General features: G+C 40.7%; 1 protein-coding gene and 1 pseudogene across 1 annotated transcript in view; both read right to left on the reverse strand.

Annotated features, from left to right (window-relative positions):
• Window positions 1-6110: 6110 nt before the first annotated feature.
• LOC133078719 (heterogeneous nuclear ribonucleoprotein A1-like) lies at window positions 6111-7084 on the reverse strand (annotated as a pseudogene).
• A 4374-nt stretch (window positions 7085-11458) lies between these two features.
• LOC133078772 (zinc finger protein 480-like) overlaps window positions 11459-20648 on the reverse strand; it is a 35409-nt gene continuing 26219 nt past the window's right edge. Inside the window, exon 4 of the mRNA XM_061173961.1 lies at window positions 11459-11545. Within this exon, the coding sequence (XP_061029944.1) occupies window positions 11481-11545 (65 nt within the window). The 3' untranslated portion in view covers window positions 11459-11480. The remainder of the gene's footprint in view (window positions 11546-20648) is intronic.

Raw genomic sequence — 20648 nt, forward strand, 5'->3', positions numbered from 1 at the left:
TTTTTTTTTGCCAGCATGTTGCTCACAAGTCCTGCTCCTGAGGCTCAAGCAACTCAGTGGTTGGGAACTTGGGTCTCCAAGTGGTAGCTGTGGGGCAGTCATTGGATGTGGAACATTTCCTGCAATTAGTATTAATTTAAGCAGTTTAAGAAAACAAGAGCTTGACTTGTCTCTGTATTACAAACTAGAATAAAAAATACAAAACTCTGGGACTTCCCTGCTGGCGCAGTGGTTAAGAATCCGCCTGCCAATGCAGGGGACACGGGTTCGAGCCCTGGTCCAGGAAGATCCCACATGCCACGGAGCAACTAAGCCCATGCACCACAACTACTGAGCCTGCGCTCTAGAGCCCACGGGCCGCAACTACTGAAGCCCACATGCCACAACTACTGAAGCCCACGCTCCTAGAGCCTACGTGCCACAACTACTGAAGCCCGCGCTCCTAGAGCGTGTGCTCTGCAGCAAGAGAAGCCACCACGAGAAGCCCGCGCACCACAATAAAGAGTAGCTCCCACTCACCGCAACTAGAGAAAGACTGCGCGCAGCAAGAAGACCCAACGCAGCCAAAAGTAAATAAATAAGTAAACAAATAAATAATAAATAAATAAATACAAAACTCTCCCTGGGGAGAATGGGCCATTTCATACTGACACCCCGCAGAACAACTGGTCCTTTCTGTTCCTTATTCGGCCAGGAGGCCAACTCAACACTGCTCAGTTCCAGAGACTCAGGGACAAAACCCAGGGTCTGAGACTGGAGGACTAAGGTATGTGATAACTTCTGTCAGTAATGATTACTTTACTTTTAAAAAAATTTTTTTTTTAATTTTTAAATTAAAAACATTTTTACTAACCACTGCTTTAAAAAGAGCAATACATTTTCAAAAACTGATATAAATTACACTGTTCTTTTGTTACTGAGTCTAAGCTCCTACTGCTTGCCACACGACAGGCCAATGATCAAAAGACGAGTTGTTGGGACAAGGAGTAGCGACTTTACTCAGAAAGCCAGCAAACCAAGAAGATGGTGGGCTCATGCCCCCAAAGAACCATCTTGCCTGAGTCAGAATTCAGGCTCCTTTTATACTAAAAGGGGAGGCAGTAAAGTCAAACACTTCCTGGTTCCCACCAGCCTCCAGAGGGGAAATGTGTTAATTTCTTCCTCCCTGCAGTCTTTCACAGGTGGGCCTGGTCAGGAGGTTTCCTTTGAGCTAAACAAAGGTATTTTAGCTTAATGCTCATGACCTGGGAGGCAGGGTTCCCAGAGATGGGCCATTATGTATAATTTAAGCTTCTAGGCAACATCCCTTCAGTGATGAACTTGTAATAGAATATAAAGTCTTCTTCCCTATTACAATTCCCCACTGTCAATTTCCATCCCACAATCTTGTGGGAAATGGAATGAAGACCCTTCTGCTGGACGGAGGTGAGGAATATTCCTTAGAATCTTTAGTTAGTCCTTTTTATCTACAACTATTTAAACCTGATGAAACCTCTTAGCAGTTTCTTGTCTAATTCGTAACTGAACTTGGGGTTTTGGTTCCAGTTTAATACATATACTAAATTCTGGTGCTATTTCTTTGGACACAATTAAACAAATTGGTTGCCCCTTCTCCAATGGGCAATGGAGATGGAATTCCCATCTACTTCGGTTGGATGGGCAGACCTGTTGGAGGTAAACTCATGAATAAATAGCGCCCAAAGTTTTAATGTGATTGGCCACCGCTAGGTCTTTAGCATTTATAGATTCTCCTGCCTGGGCACACACCTGCAATGGCCTGCCATACAGTATTCTAAAGGGGCTTAATTTAAGCCTGCTTCTGGGAGCCACTGATCCACAGCAGGGCAACTGGCAAGGCCTTATCCCAAGTTCAATGTCTCCTGACATGTTTTAGTGACGTTCCTTTTTTTTTTTTTTTTTTTTTTTTTTTCTTGCAGCCATTTATTGCTTTAATTTTTCAAATGTTATTAACACTAGGACATAATTATGAGGCTAGAATTTGAAACAATACTCTTTTTTTTTTTTAATTATTTATTTATATATTTATTTTTGGCTGTGTTGGGTCTTCGTTTCTGTGCGAGGGCTTTTCTCTAGTTGCGGCAAGCGGGGGCCACTCTTCATCGCGGTGCGCGGACCTCTCACTATTGCGGCCTCTCACTATCGCGGCCTCTCTCGTTGCGGAGCATAGGCTCCAGACGCGCAGGCTCAGTAGTTGTGGCTCATGGGCCTAGTTGCTCCGCGGCATGTGGGATCTTCCCAGACCAGGGCTCGAACCCGTGTCCCCTGCATTGGCAGGCAGATTCTCAACCACTGCGCCACCAGGGAAGCCCGCGACGTTCCTTTTTAATGTATGATTCATTTTCTTGGTTTTTCCTGTTGATTATGGTCTCCAGGATGAATGTAGTTTTAATGCCTTCTTCCAAATCAGGGGATAATATCCCTTAGAAGGGCTTTAACCATTTCAGAGATTTTCTGTCCGTGGGATATGCTTCCACCCATCCTGAAAAAGTGTCCACACAAACACTAGCAGGTTATCTGAAATTTCTTGCAGTTCAAGGCATTTGAGGAAAGTCTGTTTTTCAGTCCTGGGTGGGGCAGGTTCCTCTGTGTTGAGTCCCCATCTGTGGAGGTCTGACAGCAGTCTTTGGGTTATTTTTAAGACCTTGCGGGGAAGAGCTCTGTCTCCTTTCCAGGGATTTTCATGAGCCCCATCTGTAGGCTTAAAGCGTGTTCTGGTGGGACTCTGATGTCAAGCTATTCTGGTGGAAAAACTTCAGGGTGAGGTCTATCAGAAAGTTACTCAGCTCATTCCCCACTGTCAATTTCACCCCCCCGACTTCTGTGGGGAATTAGGTGCTTCAAGTCCAAGGGAGCCCCTGGGCCTCTTCATTCAGTGTTCCTCTCTTTCTACCATATGAGAGGTTCTTGTCTTTTATTGTTCTTCTTCTGTTTTAGCCGAGGGCAATCTTCTCCAGTGTTCCCCCTCCCTCCAGTAAGCACATGGCTCCTTCCCCAGTGGGCGCTCACCTCTCTTCAGGTTACTCGCCTTCCGGGAATCCAATGCCACTGCCAAGAGTGGCGTGTCGTTTTGCATCTTCATTTTTCTGTTGTTGTTCCCTGTTGAACACTTTAAAAGCAACATCTACCAATTGAGGAGGGTTCATTCCAAATGTACCATCTAATTTTTGCAACTTTCTCCTGACATCGGAGGCACTTTGCCCCAAAAGCTCAAATGTACCATTCTAATATTTTCAGGGGCCTCAGGATCTGCATTAGTATGACGTGTGTAGGCCTGATAAATCCTTTCCAAAATTTCAGACAGGTTTTCATTTGTTTTGCTGCATTTCTTGAATGTTGCTCAAACGCTTTTGCTTTGGTTTCCCTTTGCAAGGCCCTGCCAAGGTGCACTAATGAGTAGTGCTCTAATAAGGGCCTTCTTCCCTCACTGGGGTCCCACTTTGGTTCAGCTGTGGGTGCTTCCAAGTGGGCTTCAGGTGTAGGGGATCCTCCCTATAAGGAGGGCTGCGATCTTACGAGGACTGCAATCTTTCCAATTAAACAAGTCTGAGAAACCCAGCCGGCTATTCATTTGCATTTAGGCCCCCTGTGAGATAACGGCGTAAGGGAAACTGCCCATCCCGGATATGGCTCCTGGCCCAAATTGGGTGCCCTGTTGGGTCTTAGATGGCAATACCAGACCAAGTCCCCGTACCCCTGAAACTAACACAGGATTTTCTAACTGATCCCTATAAGGAGGGGAAGTCCTGGGCCTCAGTGTAAGGAATAGGGGCTGGATGGGAACGGAAAGTGGTGGAAGGAGTGGCATAATTGCCAGAGCAGCTGGGACACCTAGCTCGGCCAGAGGAGTTAAGGTTTGGAGCAACATATCCTCGCTCTCATTCCCTGCCTTTTCGTATTTTCCCTGATAATAGTACCAATCCTTGCGCATAAAGGATTTCATCATTCTTCCCTGCTTTTTCACAAAATAGCTATAGAGTCATTCAACAGCCACTGTAAAACTATAGATAACAATTGATCATATAACCATTAAAAGGGTGAATTTCTTTTTAAGAGGGTATTAAATCATTTATTGATTACACATGATAATGGACGATACACAAGCTTCATTCCCATCTATAACTTTACCTGGTACCATAATTCAATTTAGATATATTGCACAGGATGTGCCAACAATCATATATTTTTTTTGAATTTCTTTAAAAAAAAAATTGTATGATATCTAACAACGGGGCCAGGTTACCAATGGTTGTCACCCCTGTGGGGAATCCATAACAAAGTGCCTTGGAAAGTTCCATGTTAATTTGGATGGGGAGGCCGCGGTGGGGCTGGAAGGGAAAAGAAGTTTCAGGGTGCTGGGAATAATCTGAGTAGGGTGAGTCATTTACTCACTGGGCTCTGATTTAGGTGTGAAGGACATTGTCTGGCTGGGTCCTAAGTGGAGGATAAAGCTGGCTTAGGGGGCAGAACATGGCATTTGAAAATGATGGGGGTGAAAGTTTTTATTGGAATCCTCAGTGCAAGAGAGAAGAGGCAGAAATGATCACATCATTTCTAAGGTGCTTCCTTGGTTGCCATCTCTCAAGGCCGTGTATCATCTGGCCCTGCCCTCTGTTCAGGGTAATCTCTTTTTATTTATTTATTTATTTTTATTATTATTTTTTTTCACACACACACTGTATTTTATTTTTACAAGAGATAAATAGACTGACACCAAGCATTGTACATGGATGACCACAACAAAAGCAACAATGATTGCAATTACCAAACATGAAACACACTCATACTATGTCATAATATTGACATTCAGTCCAGTAATCCTCCACTGTAACAGCTCCTTTACTTTGCAGTGAAAATTGATTTGTATATTCTTTGCCTCTGAGTCCTTGTGGGATTTTTTTTTTTTAATTCAAACAGAAAGTCACAAAAATTATACTCATCCTCATCAGTTCACTCAGTCCCATGTAATTAATTTTTTTTTCATCTTGATCTTTTGTTAGCACTTTTATGAGTTCATCAGTTTTTCATTAGAGTTCTGAAAATGCTTATTCATTCAGTTCAGCAGTACAGTCAGTTACCAGAAACCTGTACTTGTCAGAGTCTTTTCCATGAATTTCTTGAAGATGAAACCCTTTTAATAGGAACATATTTGCAAAAGCATCAGAGTACACCCAGAACTGTCTGTAAATGACAAAAGACTTAAAAATGACCACGGTTAAAGATTTGATGAAAGTTCATAATAATGCAGTTGACAAGAAAATTAGTTATTTCTGAGATATACATTTTAAAGTAATAACTAGGATTATGACTTATAACATTATACCAGAACATAAGATTTTTAGAAATTTCATGTAATGTCTGAAACATTTATATTAACATATTTCCATACAAATAACCCAATGAAAGTTTAGTATTAGTTGTTTTATTTGTTTATTTATACTGCAGGTTCTTATTAGTCATCAATTTTATACACATCAGTGTTACTCGCCCAATTAACAATCATTAATAACCAAAAAACTCCATGACTTTGCTTGGGTGACCCTTTTAACGGTGAACTCTAGGTCACAACACAGTAACTGTTCAACTACACCAAGGTTTCTGAAGACAATAGCTTCTCCACCAAACCAGGTTGTAAATAAATTTTGAATGGAACCTGGCATCACCCTGAAGGAATTCTAACTTCACACTGCTGGGGTAGTTTACCAAAATGGCTTCAGAGTAGACTAACTTTACACAGCACATTTTTTTAAAAAAAACACATTTATTCAGCGTCATGATCAGACTATATTACATTTAGCAATCAACAGCATGGGTGCAAAAAAAAAAATCTACATTAAAACCCTTTGTTGGAATGCTTTACACTTTCCACAGAACAGAAACTAAAATAACCTGTTATACAATTAGTCACAAATACAGTCCTCGAGTTTTTTTTTGCCCACACACATGAGTATTGTCTAAAACATGTCTTCTTTGTAGCAGCTGGGCCCTGCCACCACTGTGCTTGACTGAGTTCACAAATCTGTTGTAACCCGAAGCTTCCCTGTCACTTCTCTGGCTCTCCTCTCCTGCTAAGCTTTGTTTCCTGGCAGTAGTTAAAACCTTCTGCCCCTGCCATAGCTCCTGCTGCTGCTGGAACCACCACAGCCACCTTGGTTTTGTGGTTTGGCAAAGTATTGGTCTCCACCAACACAGGGGCCAGCACTTCTGCCTCCAAAGTTTCCTCCTTTCATGGGTCCAAAATTTGAAGATTGGTTGTTGTAATTGCCAGAATCACTGTAGCTTCCACCACCTCCAAAATTGCTTCCATCAACACCAAATCCATTATAGCCATCCCACTGCCACCATATCCCCCACCACCACAGCTGCCACCAAAGCCACCTTGGCCCCTGAAGTCTCCTCCACGACCAAAGCTGTCATTCCCACCAAAACCACCTCCGTGACCACCACCAAAGTTTCCAGAACCACTTTGACCTCTTTGGCTGGATGAAGCACTAGCCATCTCTTGCTTAGATAGGGCTTTCCTTACTTCACAGTTGTGGCCATTCACCGTGTGGTATTTCTGACTGACAGTCTTGTCTACAGAGTCATGGTCATCAAAGGTTATGAAAGCAAAGCCTCTCTTTTTTTTTCCACTACCTTGGTCACTCATGATTTCAGTCACTTCAGTTTTCCCATACTGTTCAAAATAATCTCTTAGGTGATGTTCCTCAGCATCTTCTTTAATGCCACCAACAAAAATATTTTTCACAGTTAAGTGGGCACCAGGTCTTTGAGAATCTTCTCTTGAGACGGCCCTCTTTGGTTCCACAACTCTCCCATTCACCTTGTGTGGCCTTGCCTTCATGGCCTCATCCACCTCCACGGTGGCATATGTGACAAACCCAAAGCCTCTGGAGCGCTTGGTGTTTGGATCCCTCATTACCACACAATCTGTGAGCGTTCCCCATTGCTCAAAATGGCTCCTCAGACTCTCATCAGTTGTTTCAAAGCTCAAACCTCCGATAAAGAGCTTCCGCAGCTGTTCGGGCTCTTTGGGAGACTCTGACTTAGACATGATGGCGGTGGAGTGGGGAGACGTCAACGATGCTCACTCGGCGGCATCCAAGGGCAGAAAGGAGTAATCTCAAAGGGTGCCTTTTTGATTTGGGATCAAACAACTGGGATTATGATGCAATTGAACAGAAACTTAATTACTGCTGTGACAAACCACTTAATATAATTACTAAAATTATGACTGACATCATTTACCAGGATATACCAGAATTTTAGGAGTTCCATATAATTTCTAAAATATGTATATTGATAACGTTTACCCATATGATAACAATCTAAGAAGTTTATCACTCATTTGACAATGTCTCCCATGCTTTCAACACACCAAATAAGCCCAATTAGTTTAATATTCCTCTCTCTGAGATGGAGAGAAAACAAATAATTCAAGGTGTTCCAGGGACCCTCCAGAAAACCCCCAAGTTAGCCAGAGGTCAAATGAACCCCATTTAGAACTTGATCTTTGGGAAGTTTGTCAAAAATACCAAAAAGTTTTAACCAGTGGAAGAGATCTCAATGGTAAATACAGATCACTTAAAGAAACTCATAATCTATTACCAAAAGCAGTTCAATATTTGAAGAAAAAATTTGTCCTCTTAGAGAATGAAATTGAGGTTTTGTACCACTTTAAGATTTATTTTCTTAATTAAGTTCAATCTTATCTTAGAACTTAGTTTCAATTTATGAAAATCAGGGGGGACTATCCTATATAGACATTCTCAAAACATTATTCCCATATAGTTTACCCCAAAACTCTCTACTTCATTTGCCTCTATTTTATTTACTTAAAAGCTTTGTCTCATTATAATTTTCTTGCTGACAAACTCTGTTACAGGAATAATGTATTTGACTTCTAGTAAACCCAGGTACAATGAAAGTATTTTACTTAATGTTGATGACTCTAAACTGTATCAAACCAACGAGCTTAAGCTAACTTTTTAACACCAGATATTAATTCAATATTGAGTATTTCCTACATCATGTGAACCTGAAACTCATTCTGGCCAGTTTCTTTATGTTTGAGTATTTATATAAGCACTTAATTTCCTTTAAGCCAATTAAATAGAGCTCTTTTAAAGTTAATTTTGGCAATGCCATACTTCTATAACACATGTACAAACACACAAACACAGGGACCTCATAGTTCCCATTCCAAAATTTTAGCCATGAATCAGGTACAACCACGTAAAACCCATCAGTTATAAAGAGGCTGGATTCAAATTGGGCTTCCGGCAGATGGGACAAATCAAGGTCACCTGTCTACATAGCTAAACCCTTTTAATAGTATTTATGGTGGAAAAGACACTTCTATTTCTATTTGTAGCTTTTGGTGATTTTAGGAACCAAATGGAAGCTTTCTCTTCTTCATCAGAATGTCCCACTCCTGGACAAGAACAGACAGGTTTTTTCCTGTTCTTTTCCTCCATTTGATATCAGTGAAAGTTTTAAGTACCACAAACTGATTTGGCTGTAAATGGAGAAACAGTACCACACAAAATGAAACAAAAAGCCCAAAGAACAGACAGAAAATCCTAAATAAACCCCCAAGTTTGGTCTTGGGGTTTTACATGTATCAACAACACAGGAGACCACAAACGACGTAGTTAACACAGCAAGGGTAGCAGTACATGGTCCCCAGGGTCCCAAGATAACCCTTTCTACACTCCCAGTGGAGAGCCTAACAGGTACTGTGGCCACACATTGTTACAATAAGATAACATCTTCCTCTTACCCATGGGCTCATAGCTATAATCAGATCCGTTATCCAAAATGTGCCTCAGAGGACTTTATTTAGGGATAGCTGAAACATCCCCCCCCCCTTTTCAAGACAAACAAAACACAAACAAATGCTAGCATCCAGAGAAACCAATGAACCCGTTCACAAATTGGGTAGAAGTCCAACAACTCTTTCCTCTCTCCAGCAGGGTACCCCACTCAAATACAAAACAGATTGGCTTATTCCAGAGAAAAAGCCCCAAACGGAGAGAAAATAACGTTCCCGGCTGTACACACAGGAGCGACTTACCCTACCATATGGAGCCTGTCGGCTCGCAAATGTCAATTCCTTGCTACAACTGCCAGCAGGGAATTTTGGAGGGCAGATCCTCAGGGCAAGTGGTCCTGGCAGCTGTAGGGGCTTACCCGAAAATCCCCCAACCGGGGCCAGCTGGCCACGAGCAGCAAGGCTCCCGGCTGGCTTCACCAAAATTTGTCACCGAGTCTAACATAGCTTGTACTGCTTGCAACATGACAGGCCAATGATCGAAAGACGAGTTGTTGGGACAAGGAATAACGACTTTATTCAGAAAGCCAGCAAACCAAGAAGATGGTGGGCTCACGCCTCCCAAAGAACCATCTTGCCTGAGTCAGAATTCAGGCTCCTTTTATACTAAAAGGGGAGGCAGTAAAGTCAAACACTTCCTGGTTCCCATCAGCCTCCAGAGGGGGAACGTGTTAATTTCTTCCTCCCTGCAGTCTTTCACAGGTGGGCCTGGTCAGGAGGTTTCCTTTGAGCTAAACAAAGGTATTTTAGCTTAATGCTCATGACCTGGGAGGCAGGGTTCCCAGAGATGGGCCATTATGTATAATTTAAGCTTACAGGCAACATCCCTTCAGTGATGAACTTGTAATGGAATACAAAGTCTTCTTCCTTATTACAGTTCCTGCTTTTTGCTAAAGTGTTTTATTTGCCTTTTAAAACCACATTTTCCCCCCTGCTTTATTGAGCCATACTTGGCATACATCACTGTATGAGTTTAAGGTATACAGCATAATGTTCTGATTTACATATATTGAAATAACTACCACAATAAGAATAACTGCATTATTCTTTAAAATACTTCCTCTATCCCACACTTAATTACCTTTAAGTATCTTTCACAAAAACTTGTTTACGAAAAATACTTAAATATATAATAACTACACAATGTAATTTCAAACTGACTATACGTCCATTATACAGGTAATTAGAAAGTTTCACATCTTATTTTTAAATTGTAATATATTTTAGCTCTTTATTTTCTACTTCTAAAAGTTCTGTCAAATGTGGATAACAAAGTCTGTAAAACATATAGTCTTCAGAAGACACTGGGATTTATTTCCATGTAAAGAATAATTAAGTTGCAATGTTTCTAAGGATATTTAGTAAGGAGATATATTCTCTTTAATATGAACCCTAAGAAAGTAAAACTAGATTATCAAATATGCAATAACTTCATTTCAGCCCTCAATATTTTTAAGGCACTATCTGTTAGATAACATTTACTACTATGTGTGTTTTATCACATCTGTGCATGTGAAACATTTCATCCATACAGACATGGGAATAAATTGAAATATGATCATGTTTAGATACTGAACTTAGTGTATTTAAAATATTTTCAGGTAAGATGAGCAGAATGTCCTGGTATAGCACACATATGAATACAAGAAGATATATCACTTTTTTTTTTTTTTGCCACCCTGTGTGGCTTGTAGGATCTTAGTTCCCTGACCAGGGATTGATCAGGCCCATGGCAGTGAAAGCGAGGAGTCCTAACCACTGGACCGCCAGGGAAGTCCTTCACATTTTTAAAAGATGCAGTGACTCAAATAAATTTTGTGAACTTTATTAGGTAGATTACTCTGTATTATACAATATTGCTCACTAGCGATGTTGGCAAAAAAGACATTTCAGCATGGACTTCCATGATTCCACACAAGGAAATGAGTTGGTGGTGGAACTTTTCATTAAACACAGAACAGGAGAGGAGAAGCCAATTACAGGGGAAAGTCATGAATCATTTTTTTGAATGGGGAGTTTTATTGCTTATATAATTAACGCATCAAACTGAACAAATTCACAAGAAAAAAGGAAATTTCCTAAATCACAGGAAGATATTGATATGTCACCCTGTATATCATAATGTAACAAATGCAAATTATGAACGATTCAAGAATGTAAAAAAAAAGATATAGTTTGAAATATATATATGCAGGCTTTCAAACCGTGTCCTAGAAAATTTTTAAATATATATATTTTTGACTCTAGATTGAATGACTGAAATTTTTACCACTGTCAAACTTAGGTAAGGATAGATTTTATTCCAAAGAGTTATTACAATATAGGGAACACTCCAACCACAAAAATCTGTAAAGCCTCAAAAGTCAGACCAATGAACAGCTTTTCTTTTACACCGAGAGGTCAACAAGGTAGGAAAGCCCCCATATGGAAGAGTGGATGATTAGGCGGCCTGAGGCTACATTCTCAGGGGATGTTTTACACTAAAGTCTCCTACTTGGAGGACATGTTCAGGCAGTGCTGTTGTTCTGAATTACAATGCTCAAAAGCCGTCTAAAATAGTGACCTTGGGAGAGGAGAAAAGCATACTAAATTTTGATTAAATCACGGTAACGGTCATTGTACCCAGTGATCACTGAGGACAACTGAGGATGACACTGAGGCTGGGAATCTGGAGTATTCCCATCTGGCTGGTTCCTAAGGAAACAAGGGAGCTATCATGAGTCATACTGAAATTGACAGGGAGGTGTAGTTCTTAGTTAAGTAAGCTGTTTCCTTTAGCACAAAAGGAGCTCTTTAACCTTTGCTATTTTCAAGTTACAGAGTTTAAGCAAAGTCTAACATTTTCACTCCGTAGTATGACATCAACTGAAATTCAAAAAATAATAAATACATGTGTTATATTTGAATAAAGGAATATTAGAAAATTTAAACTAATACTGGTAATAACAAACTTGCCCAGGAACCTTAGCGTTTATTGACTTTGGATGGCATTGAAGGACCCTTCATACTCATTGTGCCTGTGTTGTGACTCTCCCTGCCACATACAAGAGAAATCATTAAGTGCTGAAATATGTTGCTCTAAATCACCAAGTCAGAAGTCTACGAACCATAAACTGAACAAAATCCTAGAGGATATTTTCAGACCAAAATTTAGTCTTAACTGAGCTCATCCAGTTCCGAGGCTTCCTCATTCAGATGAAGGCAGCACCATGAAATAGGGCAATTTCAGTGAGATTATTTACAAATACTTGATCATGATAAACCAGTTGGAAGTTTTATAACTGAAAACACAAAGTCCTTTAAGGGCAGTTAGACAATGAACGTAATATATTTGTAACTGAATTAAAAACAAATGAATATACTATACAAATGAACTTATTTACAAAACAGAAATAAACTCAAAAACAAAGAAAACAAACTTATCATTACCAAAGGGGAAAGTGAGGGAGGAATAAATTAGAGTTTGGGATTAACAGATATACAGCACTATATACCAAATAGACAAAAAACAAATACCTACTGTACAGCACAGGGAACTAAAATCAATATCTTGTAATATCCTATAATGGATTAGAATCCGAAAAAGAATATACATATCTGAATCACTTTACTGTACATCTGAAACTAACACAACATGGTACATCAGCTATACTTCAATAGAAATAAATAAGTATGGAGGTTCCTTAAAAAACTAAAAATAGAACTACCATACGACCCAGCAATCCCACTATTGGGCATATACCCTGAGAAAACCATAATTCAAAAAGAGTCATGTACCACAATGTTCACTGCAGCACTATTTACAGTAGCCATGACTTGGAAGCAACCTAAGTGTCCATCGGCAGATGAATGGATAAAGAAGATGTGGCACATATATACAATGGAATATTACTCAGCCATAAAAAGAAATGAAATTGAGTTATTTGTAGTGAGGTGGATGGACCTAGAGTTTGTCATACAGAGTGATGTAAGCCAGAAAGAGAAAAACAAATACCATATGCTAACACATATATATGGAATCTAAAAAAAAAAAAGAAAGGTTCTGAAGAACCTAGGGGCAGGACAGGAATAAAGACACAGATGTAGAGAATGGACTTGAGGACACAGGGAGGGGGAAGGGTAAGCTGGGACGAAGTGAGAGAGTGGCATGGACATATATACACTACCAAATGTAAAATAGATAGCTAGTGGGAAGCAGCCGCATAGCACAGGGAGATCAGCTCGGTGCTTTGTGACCACCTAGAGGGGTGGGATAGGGAGGGTGGGAGGGACACACAAGAGGGAGGGGATATGGGGATATATGTATACATATAGCTGATTCACTTTGTTATACAGCAGAAACTAACACACCATTGTAAAGCAATTATACTCCAATAAAGATGTTAAAAATAAATAAATAAGAATAAATGCGGGACTTCCCTTGTGGTCCAGTGGGTAAGACTCTGAGCTCCCAATGCAGGGGGCCCAGGTTCCATCCCTGGTTGGGGAACTAGATCCCGCATGCATGCCGCAACTAAGAAGTCCGCATGCCACAACTAAAAGATCCCGCGTGCCACAACGAAGATCCTGCGTGCCGCAACTATGATATGGCGCAGCCTAAATAAATAAATATTTTTAAAAAAAGAATAAATGCATGTTCTAATGGCAAGAGGCAATATATGAGAAAGAATAAGGGTAATAATTTAGGAAGTGAATCCAAGGGTTAAAGGTGGAGTAATTACTGGAGATAATGAGTTCTCACCTATAACCTTTACTTTGGGAGGTTAAGATGGGTATGGAAAAAGAAAAGGTCATTGAAAGTGTACCAGTTAACTGTCTACAAGTTTTGCTATGGTAACAAATATTCCTGATTTCTCAATGGCTTACAACAAGAAACACTGCTTCCTCATATTATATCAATCATTATTCACCTCTTGCTTCTTTCAATAATTTGATTCTGTCATTCCGGGTAAAATTTCAGTCTATCCAAGACCATTCTTGCAGTAGAGAGAAGACAGGATTATATGAAGCAAATAAAAGCTATGAAAGCTTTGATTTCAGGTTGAAACATGCCATTCTACTCACACCAAATTGGCCCAGGAACTCAAAAGGCATAAACGGGCAAGGAAGTACAATCCTCTCAAAGGGAAGTAAGGGTTGCCTAAGTCAAGCAGCCAATCTTGATATCAAAGGGCAGACATGTATAATCTCACAGGGTGATAATTAATTGGAAATTATTACAATATATGATACTGCAGCTTCTGTCACAAATTATTTGTCCCTCCTCTGTTCACAATAAATAAAACTATTAATTTCAAATGAAATAGGGAATATTACTACAGAACGTGAATACATCAAAATGATATAAAGAAGCTATGAAAAAACTCTACACATTATACCTAACAACTCAATAGCACGTTAAAACGATTATATACCATGGCTAATGGGAATGTATTTTTAAAATATAAGGATGGGGGCTTCCCTGGTGGCGCAGTGGTTGAGAATCTGCCTGCCAATGCAGGGGACACGGGTTCGAGCCCTGGTCTGGGAGGATCCCACATGCCGCGGAGCACCTGGGCCCGTGAGCCACAACTACTGAGCCTGTGCGTCTGGGGCCTGTGCTCCGCAACAAGAGAGGCCACGATAATGAGAGGCCCGCGCACCGCGATGAAGAGTGGCCCCCACTTGCCGCAACTAGAGAAAGCCCTTGCACAGAAACGAAGACCCAACACAGCCATAAATAAATAAATAAATAAATAAACCCAAAGTTTAAAAAAAAAAAAAAGAGTGTCCACTGATTTAAAAAAAAAAAATAAGGATGGTTCAACATATGGAAATCGTTCAATGTAAAACAGCATGTTAACAGAATGAAAGAAAAAGACAACACAATCATCTCTACTGATGCAGAAAAAGCAGTTGACAATGTCAACAGTCTTTTATGATAACAACACTCAATAAACTAAAAATAGACAAAAATTCCTCAACATTAAGGACGTATAGTAACAGCCCATGGCTAACATCATACTCAACAGATTTTCCTCTAAGATCAGGAACAAGACAAGGATATCTGCTCTCACTGTTTCTAAAAATGAATTACTAGAAAGTCTAGCAGGAACACATAGGCAGAAAAAAATAAGTAAATAAAAGGTATCCAAATAGAAAAAGGAAGCAAAATTATCTCTGTTGACAAACAACATGTTCTAGTATGTAGAAAACCCTGAAGGTTCTGCAAAATAAACCTGCTAGAAATAATGAAGGAACTCAGAAAAATTACAAGAGATAAAATCAACAAATAAAAATCAATTGTGTTTCTATAAATTAAAAATGAACAATCAAGAAGGAAATTCAGGGGGAGTTCCCTGGTTCCCTGGTGGTCGAGTAGTTAGGATTTGGCGCTTTCACTGCTGTGGTCCGGGTTCAATCCCTGATCGGGAAACTGAGATCCCTCAAGCAGTGCTGTGTGGCACAAAAAACAACAACAACAACAAAAAAACACTCCTTAAAAAAAAAACAAGGAAATTCACAAACAACTCTATTTACCATAACATCAAAGAAATAAGTAAAATACTTGGAATAAGCTGACATTTAAAGGGAAAGATCTGTATACTGTAAACTAAAAACACAGCTGAAAAATATTAGAAAGGACCCAATGCAAAGATATCCCAAGTTCATTAATTGGTAGTCAATATTTTCTAGATGTAAATACTACCCAAAGCAATCAACAAGGTCAACCCAATCCCTAGTAAATACCAATAGTGTCTCTTGAAGGAATAGATAAACACATCCTAAGAGTCACTGCCCTTGACAAATGGTTTGTGATATTCCTCAAAATCAGAAAAAACCCTTTGGAAAGACTTATCAGCCAAGCTCTGTTGATACTTTCTGTCTCATATCCTAGAACATGCTGACCACTCCACTACATAGCTTGAAATGGTGATTTTGTATGCTGCAGGAAAATATTACAACATATGAGGGAAACTGTTCTCCATCAAAAATTTCTGTTACCCAGCAAACCCACACGATGGAGAGTCCACCTGAAGTTGTGCATTAACTAAGGGTGGATTATCACAGCAGAGAAACTGGATAAAATTTCAGACCCTAGGACTAGGTATTTCAAAAACAAGTTTCAGAGGCAAAATCATGCAAACTTAGGAGAATATGAAATCAAGAAGAGTATACATTCCCCAACTTGATAGAGCAGTACAAGAGCAAAACAAAATACAAGATTTGTAGGTCAGATATTATAAGATGAAACCATGTGATCTACCCACAGAAGACAAACTAAAAGGCTGAAAGATGCATATTCATCCTTTGAGGGACTGCGGACTAGAAACAGGATCTCTCTGGGACTTACACGCTAACAATCTTTATACTCTATGGCTCTATGAGTTTGACATTTCTAGTTTCCATACATAATACCTTTCTTTTTTGTCACAATGTCATCATTTATGGCTGACATAAATTTTCTATATCCATTCATTTGCCAACAGGCATTTTAGTTCTTTCTACATCTTGGCTGTTTTGAATAATGCAATAATATTCATTGGAGTACAAATATTAACCTCACTATAATGATTTGATTTCATCTGGGTATCTAGCCAGACGTGGGTGTCATAGACTGCGTGCCTGTTCTATGTCTATTTTATTAAGGAAACTCCATAGTGTCTTCAATAAAAGCCCTACCACTTACATTCCCACCAACAAAGCACAAGGGTTCCCTGTTCTGTGTATTGTGTGTGCGTGTATGTGTGTGTGCGCGTGTGTATTTTCACACAGGTAGGGAGAGGACAGTAGAGGAACCAGCACTGACCTGGCAGCCAGAGAGTAGGAGCCACAGCTTCCCAAGGATGAGCCTCTGGACTGCAAATCACTGTGGTGCTACTTGCCCTCTGATTCTTGGAAAAATCTTTCCCTACATCAGAGAACTTAATGGCCCATCTCAAGTTGTGTCCACAGACACGTACCTAGCAGAATATCCATAATGAAAACTTTTTGCCATTCAAAGCTTAGTACTCATAATTTTCCTTCTGGACACCAATGAACTTACAAACTCTCATGGGGTCCAACACAGTCTCCATACAATCTGTATCAACTCATCCTACTATAAAATACGAGAAAACATTCTACTTCTAATAAATCACGCCTGAGGGAAAACTACATATATTTTCCTTCACCATGACCAGAGACCAGACACTGTCATCTCCAAAAAACTATATATAAAAGAAAGATGTTTCCAATGGTGCACATGCCCCAGCGATGCCCCCAAATCTCCCACGGAAACACTCCAAATTCTCTTTTGTATCTTTCACAGTGCATCTAAAACTTTCTTCATTTGGGACCCAAAATACTAAAAAATACCAAAGATAACTCACAACATGATCACTGAAATTTTCCCTGTATTACTCTAACAATTGCACAATGATTCTAGACCATCCAAAAGACCCAAGAGAAGTCACCTGTGGAGTGGAGGATGCAGGGCACCCTCCAGATGAATAGCCTGAGGACAAGGCACCCATCCTCCTGCACCCAAAGATCCCTGTGGGCTCAGCTCAGGCCATACTTCTCACAACACTGGAAAAAAATGTTTTTCTCTGCCGAAATCCACTGCCTTCATTCGTCCTCAGGTATAACCATGAAATACCCAAATAAACCAATGCATGGAAAACTCAGTGTCAGCAGCTAGGTCCCAGGGAACCTGAGCTAAGACACTATGGCACCTCAAACCATGCAATGCACCCCACAACTACCAATAAACCCAATACCAGGTGCTCCAGCCAGAACTGACACATCCCTTGCCACAAACCCCTTGAGACCAAAGGGACAGCTGAACACACCATTCATGGGGCTCATCTTGATGCCTGCCCTTGCTGCCATATCCAGCCTATAGAACCCTACAGGGCCCCCTTCAATTTCCCCATTTTTCTACCTCTCCTCATGCAAACACGGACAAAGAGGGCTAAAAGGCACAAGTATCTGTCTGCAAAGGCATCGCAACAGGAATATTCACAAGAAACCATCCACAGGACGCTGGGCGTTCAGTATGAAGGTCAAGAAGTTGACCCTCCTGGGAAAATTTACCAGCAACTGGGGGCGTTATGGACTTCAGTTACAAAGGCATTTGAATTCAGTGAGGAAGTCTCAAAGAGAGAGGGTCCCCAGGTCTCTTGTCTCCTGTTCTCCCAACTCACAGGTAATTAAAAGATTCACCCTAGCTCTTTGACAGGGACTTCCTTCATTCCCCTTAGGTTCTGGATTTATGCCCCCCCTTAGCACAGTGCAATCAATACCCCTGACCCTGAGCAGACGAAATGCTTGAAGGCAAAGCTCCTGCCCCAGGCGGCAACTGACCCTTGGATGTGCAGAGACCGGAACACCTGGGGGCTACAGGGGAGCAGTGACACAGGAGACTAAACACGGGGACACCTCAGGACACTGCATGAGGACATCAGATCTGTAGGGCTTTTTACAGCTCCCTACATCTTTTTGCTTTTGAGTAATTAAGTAGCCACATGGGGTAAGGATCAATTAAAGTCGAAATGTCCAGAACAAATATGGGAACCATCCTCATCACCTACCCTGTTCACCTGGTCTCTCCTGAGGGGAGATTACTCAGCCCATCCCACAGTCCTAGCTTCTAAACACATCCCCAGAGTGAGATGCTGCAGCCATCCTCAGGAGAAGAGGAAAACTGTGTGCTCTTCAGTGAAGTGAAAATGGGAAAGACTCCAAATAATCAATGGAGGAGGGCATTTCTCATGAGGGTGATTGATGTAGGGACAATAAAGCCATTAGTGCGACAAGAGATTGTCAGGAGCGGGTGGGGAGGCCTCTCTGAGCCTACACCTGAAGGAGTACAAAGGGCCTAACCCATGGTGACTTAAAGGGAGAAGGTAAGAACGGGAACTAAGAGCTGAGACAGAAAAGGTTTTGGTGCTTGGGAACAGAGAAAAGGTGAATGTGACCGGGGCAGAGTGAACCATGAGAACAGGGTCAGCTCCCAGGATGAGGCTGGAGACCCCGGCAGGGCCCTGAGGATGACACAGGGCTGCGTAGCCACAGCGAGGAGTCAGGATTTTGTCCACAGGACAAACGGTAGCCAGTGGAGGTCTGAGTGTAAGAGTTGAAAATTAAAATTAGGGGCTTCCCTGGTGGCGCAGTGGTTAAGAATCCGCCTGACAATGCAGGGGACACGGGTTCGAGCCCTGGTCTGGGAAGATCCCACATGCTGCGGAGCAACTAAGCCCGTGTGCCACAACTACTGAGCCCGCGTGCCACAACTACTGAAGCCCGTGCGCCTAGAGCCCATGCTCCACAACAAGAGAAGCCAACGCAGTGAGAAGCCTGCGCACTGCAACGAAGAGTAGCCTCCGCTGGCCGCAACTAGAGAAAGCCCACACACAGCAATGAAGACCCAACGCAGCCAAAAATAAATAAATAAAATAAAATAAATTCAAATTAAAATTCTAAATTCAACTGGGCACTGCCACACACAAACTCACGCCTAACTGGGCCAATCACTTCAAGGGTCTCTGTTGCTCAAATGAAGAATTTCTGGTGGAGTCGCTCACCTCCATGTTACGAGTGGGCTCTCTGAGGCAGTTATGAGAAAGTCTGAGTTGAGTGAATAGAATCAGGCATAACTGAATTCTGAAAAGGTCACCCGAAGGGTTAAGTGGGCCAAGTTTGTCCTTATTGGTCATCCTATTTAAAACACCATCTATCATGAGTCTGAGCAACGGAAACTTCTCTTTCAAGGTCAGATCACACTAGTACCAAACATTTAATTCTTCTTTTCCAGAAAAATCACATTAAAATAACTTAAAAATACAAGGAGTTTCCAGTTGGCCTAGTGGTTGGGATTCTGGGCTTTCACTGCCCTGGCTCGGGTTCAATCCCTGGTCAAGGAACGGAGATCCTGAAAGCCGTGTAGCGTGGCCACTGCAAAAGCACAGCTGTTGGCGCAGAAAACATTGTTAAGGGGTCAGCTTAGAAATAAGCTCTCAGCAAACTTCTTCATCATGAATAGAGAGGCTCTGTTGGAAGCTTCCAAGTCAATCTCGTCCATCCTTCATCATCTGTACAGAACAGTTAAGAGGGAGCTGAGGGAAAAATCTTCCTATCATCTCACAGCTCACTATTTTAACATATCACAGAAAAAGGAAGGAAACAAAATATAAGGCTAACTAGCTAAACTTGATTTTGAATGTTAAAAGATCATTGACATCTTTGCCAAGTACACATCAAAATAGACAATTATTTACTATTCACCAAAGAACTTTTCCAAGAGATAAGATAAAGAGGAAGAAGCACACAGATACCGAATAAACCTCAAAAAAAATTTAAAGGGAAATAACTTGTGAATTATTTTTAATCTAAAATTTCTGGTGTCAAAGTTTTAAATACTTGAGAATATAACATATTTAGAAAAGAATAACATAAGTAGATTATAGAAGGCACCAGAGCTTATTTCAGAAGTTAATAATTATTTATAGAAAAGTAGATATTGAATATACTGACTTATTTCAAGCTCTAAATAAATATAAACAAATGAGATTGAAAAAGTAAAGCCTGTACAAAAAAACAACACTTTTAATATTCATTTAAAGAGGCACCAGGTGGTGACAGTCATTTCTTGCCCAACTTCTCCTCTACTCCATGCCAGGAAAAGGGAAGGGGGTGATCCACAAATGTCTGAGTGAAGTCACTCCTCCCTGGATGAACAGCTATTACAAAACGATGTTATCTTCTTCTTTTTTTTTAAATTTAATGTTTACCTTATATTGGAGTATAGTTGATTTACCATGTTGTGTTACTTTCA

Source organism: Eubalaena glacialis, chromosome 18 (genome assembly GCF_028564815.1).
Source record: "Eubalaena glacialis isolate mEubGla1 chromosome 18, mEubGla1.1.hap2.+ XY, whole genome shotgun sequence".
In the NCBI taxonomy this organism is placed as follows: Eukaryota; Metazoa; Chordata; class Mammalia; order Artiodactyla; family Balaenidae; genus Eubalaena; species Eubalaena glacialis.